The sequence below is a fragment of the Cucurbita maxima genome, unplaced genomic scaffold, assembly GCF_002738345.1.
Source record: "Cucurbita maxima cultivar Rimu unplaced genomic scaffold, Cmax_1.0 Cma_Scf00013, whole genome shotgun sequence".
Classification (NCBI taxonomy): domain Eukaryota; kingdom Viridiplantae; phylum Streptophyta; class Magnoliopsida; order Cucurbitales; family Cucurbitaceae; genus Cucurbita; species Cucurbita maxima.
The window spans coordinates 712447-717156 of NW_019272029.1; the positions used below are offsets into that span (position 1 = coordinate 712447).

Genomic DNA, 4710 nt, shown 5'->3' on the forward strand with positions numbered 1-4710 from the left:
AAAAAAAAAAAAAAAAAAAAAAAAAAAATGTTTATTGTTTTCTTGTTGAATTGTAGTGTTTGTGTATTGAAAGAGTTTTGGTTAAATGTTTTACTTTTTTTTTTTTGTGTTATTTTATTTATTTATTATTTTTTTTTTATGAATTGGAATGCACGTATTTGTGTTTAAAAAGTTTCAATAATATTCTTTTAACTTAATTTTTTTTAAAAAAATATATTTACTCTTTAAAAATATCATTATGTTTTTATAAGAGTTTCATTAATACTCTTAACTATTTTTAAAAAATTTAAAAATATTTTAAAATTTTTTACGTAGTAACTTTTTAAAAATACTCATGAACTTTTCTACGAAGGGTAGACATGAATAAATAAATAAAATTGATTTTTTTTTAATAAAGGTAAGAGGTATTAAATTTTGAGGATATTTTTGAAATATTTTTTAATTGAAGAGTATTATTAAAAAAAATTTTAAAAAAAATATTACTATAATATATATTTTAAAATTATTTTAAAAATGAATTTGAAATTTAAAAAGAGTATTAAAAAAATTCACACGAACCAATTATAAAAATATGATCCTAAGAAATTAGGAGATGAAACAATTTTAGCGTACTTTCTTGTCTTCCATTGCAACTAAGAAGGCGGTGCGCTCAATTTCCCGCGAATGCAATACATAGACCAAATTCAATGCGATTGCGATGAAATTCCAGCTTCTCTGATCGTAGCGTATGCCACGTTTAGATCCAATGGCGCGTCAAATCCTAGCCTCAACTTCACTCCCTTTCCAACCCGCCAACAACCACCACGTTCGCTACTTTTGAAGAATCACCCACCGAACTTTTTGATGCGCATTGCCTTCTAATTGCTCACAAGGGTGTATAAATTCCCTGGGTAATTCTTCATCTTTCTCAATTTTGTTCTACAGAAATGGCTGACAAGGAAATTTCGTTCCGCGGGAAAGAGGGTTGTGAAGATGTAGATGAAAAGAGTTCTACCGGCATCAAGGTGCAAGCGATGCAATTTTCTTACGAAATTGATTCGCCTCTTTTCGTGGAGTTTAATCTCGAGATTGGCTCTGGATCTCGTTGTCTTCTCGTTGGCGCTAATGGATCTGGTACTCGAATCGTGTCTATTTTCTCTCTTTCTTTTTCGTTTGGTTTAGTGTAAGAATTTTAGGTTAAAATATGAATTCGACGAGGAAGTGAAGTACGAAATCATGAAAAAAATTTGCACCCGCCTTTGTTTCTTGAATAATGTGCGATTACTAACCCATTAAAATGCTCCTGATATGCGAATCTCTCTGGAACCCATTCTTGCTCGTTTCTATTATTGATCATAGGAAATCTCCCGTGCGTAATTAACCATTTGAGCTTGTCTTAGATTAAGAAAATTATATAAGGACACTAAATTTTGCCCTTACAAAAATTTCTGGCTACGCCCTTGCGCTGTGGGAAGGTAGATTCAAATAATGAAGAAAAGGTAATGGTCCCCATGGCAGACCTTTAGTGACATTGATACATGTTATCCACTTTTGTGCAGGGAAGACTACTTTGCTGAAAATTTTGGCTGGAAAACATATGGTTGGAGGGAGAGATGTGGTTCGGGTTCTAAATAGTTCAGCTTTTCATGACACTCACCTCGTATGTAGTGGTGATTTAGCCTACTTGGGAGGATCTTGGAGTAAAACCGTTAGCTCTGCAGTGAGTACTTAACTTGCACTTCTTGTTTAAGCAATTAGCTGCTCTATTGTTTTATATACTCCTAATCGTCTTGCATAGATAGCGTTGTCCATGTCTTTATATGAAACAAGTATATGAGAAGTATGGACATAAATTTTCTCTGATTGTCTCAATCTTTGGTGCATTACTAAGACAAAATCCTGCTCTTCACTTTACAAATTTCAGTTGATTTCCTATAGTTTGATTGTTTCAGAATTCTCAGTGGTTCATGATGTAACGGTCTTTACTTTAGTGGTGGCTGACTTTCACTTTACAAATTTCAGTTGATTTCCTATAGGATTGTTTCAGAATTCTCAGTGGTTCATGATGTAACGGCCTTTACTTCCGTGGTGGTTGATTTCCAACTAAATATAGTTTTCGTCGACATTGATTAGGCTGTAACATGTTATCATTGATCGTTTTCTTTTTCTTAACCCTGAACAGTAACTGATTACCTTTAATTTGGTTCTCTTAAAAGAAAATGGATGAACTTTCTAATGCTGAATATATCCTTTTCTGAACACTCAGGGCGAGGTTGCATTACAGGGGGACTTTTCTGCTGAACATATGATATTTGGAGGTGGGCTATGTTCAAATATATTATATTTGCTGTGTGGGGGCATTATAACTGTGACCTTTTATTATATTTCCTATCCTCATGTGGGGACTAGATTTTTCTTTTCCTCCTCTAGTTAGGGGTTGCTTAGGATACATAATAGGAAGCAAATTGATATTTGTCTCAATAAAGGATAGAGCACAAAAGATGGGGGTAAGAAACCTCCCCTGCTCTTCTATTCTGAGCTACTTGGAATACTTTATCTATAACAACCTTCACCCTCGAAAATCCTTTCTAGCGTACTCACTATTTATGACTAATATGAAGATGAACCCCATAAGAAACCCTATTAATCTCCTCCTGAGATCCACCATGTTCAGAGAGTGTAAGCTAAGTAACATGCTCGAGGGAAGAAATGAAAATGCTGATAAACTCTTTCGGGTTCCTTCTTTGAGCCACTAATACTATCCTGCATTGCTTTAATCCTCTTTGCATTCTGTAATTAAATCTTCACGTACTTGGTTCAATTTCAATAAGATGTATACAATATTTCCTTTTATTGGCTGCAAAGCTGTACAAATTAATGCCCTTTATTTATGTTGATAGTTGAAGGAACGGATCCTGAAAGGAGAGATAGGTTGATCGACCTCCTTGATATAGATCTCCAATGGCGAATGCATAAGGTATCTGATGGGCAACGTCGTCGGGTGCAAATCTGCATGGGCCTCTTACATCCTTTCAAGGTATTAAATATGGACGACTTTTCGCTTACTGGGGATGACTGAGTTGCTATTATGTGTACTCTGATAATTGAGCCCATCCGTTCACTATGTCTAATTTCTGGACCATTGATTTTAAATTTCCCATAAAGCATTTCTGTATTGGACCAAGTCCTGTTCTATATTTGACGTTTGCCGAAATATCGCAACAGCTTCATTGCCTGCTGATTTTTCAATTAATGTTTTTGATTTGTCAGGTTCTCTTGCTAGATGAGGTCACAGTTGACCTTGATGTCGTTGCGAGGATGGACCTTCTGGACTTCTTAAAGGAAGAGTGTGATCAGGTATTGAATACTTTTCAATACTACATGCAATTGTATGTGCTAAATTATGCCCCATGACATGAATTTCGTGTAAATAGCAATATCATCCAGAATATAAGATGTTGTTCTGCTATCTAGTAATCTTACAATTCCTGAATTTCATTCTGGGTTGGAAATTAAGATGATGGTATTGACTGTTCACGATATCAATATTTTCATTGGCTTTGAGGTTCTGAAATCGGGTTGAAAGTTTAAACCTCCACCTCCACCATTGTAATGTCATATCGTCAAAAATAAATAAATATATAGTGTTCGATATTGATGTTGATAAAACTACCGAACTCTCAAAGAAGATTACCCTTGAAATGGCTGAGATTAATTGATGAACTGACTGTTTTTTTGGACAGAGAGGAGCTACTATTGTATATGCAACTCACATATTTGATGGACTGGAGACATGGGCAACTCATCTGGCATATATTCAAGATGGTGAGCTAAGAAAGTCAGAGAAGCTGTCTGAAGTTGATGAGTTGAAGCATTGTGCCAATTTGCTTTCTGTGGTTGAGACTTGGCTGCGTGCTGAAACCAAACTCGAGAAGAAGAAGAAGAAGAAGAACCCAATTCTCCCTCCATCCAACACGCAGAAGAACGTTTCTCCTTTTGGTTCGTCTCCTTTCTCGTCTTCCAGACATATGGCTTATTATCGCTAGCTTTCGTAGAATTATTTTGGGCATAGGATCTAAGAAGATTGTTTCAGTTAAATGTGAGATATAGTGATAAAAGTAGAGAGAAATGGGGTTCACAAGTTTAGTATCCGGAATGAGGTTTCTTTTTTTGGCTTTTGAAAGTTTCTAAACTTCCTTAATCAACAATTTGATTCGTGCTTTGGCGTGGAAATGACAAGCTATGAATTATTTCTTATGCCAAAACACCAATGGTGAGAAGAACTGAGAAGGATTTTCAATTTCTCGTTTTTTTGAGTTTAATACGAAACAATCCATCTCAGACAATCACTGGTTCATAAACTAACTTCGAGCTAATAGTTTGAATTTTTATATATCTCATGGAAAACTCTTTTAGCTCTACTTAGTCCTATTGATAGGTTCGATTTTTGACATAAGTTCAATCCGAATCCGTTCGGATTGAACTAGTTTATTGTTTTATAAATTTTATTTTTAATAAAAAACGTATTAAATAAACTAATATCATATAAACACTAGTATTAAATTTTCTTTTTAAAAAATCCAATTACTAGCTAAGTAATGGATAGATGGATTCCAAACTTCATGAGCAAGTTTGAAAACCCAAAAATCCAAATCTAACTATAAAAAATTACATAAATAATTTTTTTAAAAAAACTTTAATTCAATAAAAAAAAAAAAAAAAAAAAAAAAA

The 4710-nt window shown here is 34.0% G+C and overlaps 1 protein-coding gene across 1 annotated transcript; it reads left to right on the forward strand.

The window, feature by feature from the left end:
- The first annotated feature begins 599 nt into the window (after positions 1 to 599).
- LOC111488216 (ABC transporter I family member 19-like) lies at positions 600 to 4282 on the forward strand. The gene is made up of 6 exons (XM_023135905.1): positions 600 to 1113; positions 1539 to 1699; positions 2246 to 2297; positions 2880 to 3016; positions 3250 to 3336; positions 3723 to 4282. The coding sequence occupies exons 1-6, from the start codon at positions 927 to 929 to the stop codon at positions 4023 to 4025; spliced, it is 927 nt and encodes a 308-aa protein (XP_022991673.1). The 5' UTR covers positions 600 to 926; the 3' UTR covers positions 4026 to 4282.
- The last annotated feature ends 428 nt before the right edge of the window (positions 4283 to 4710 follow it).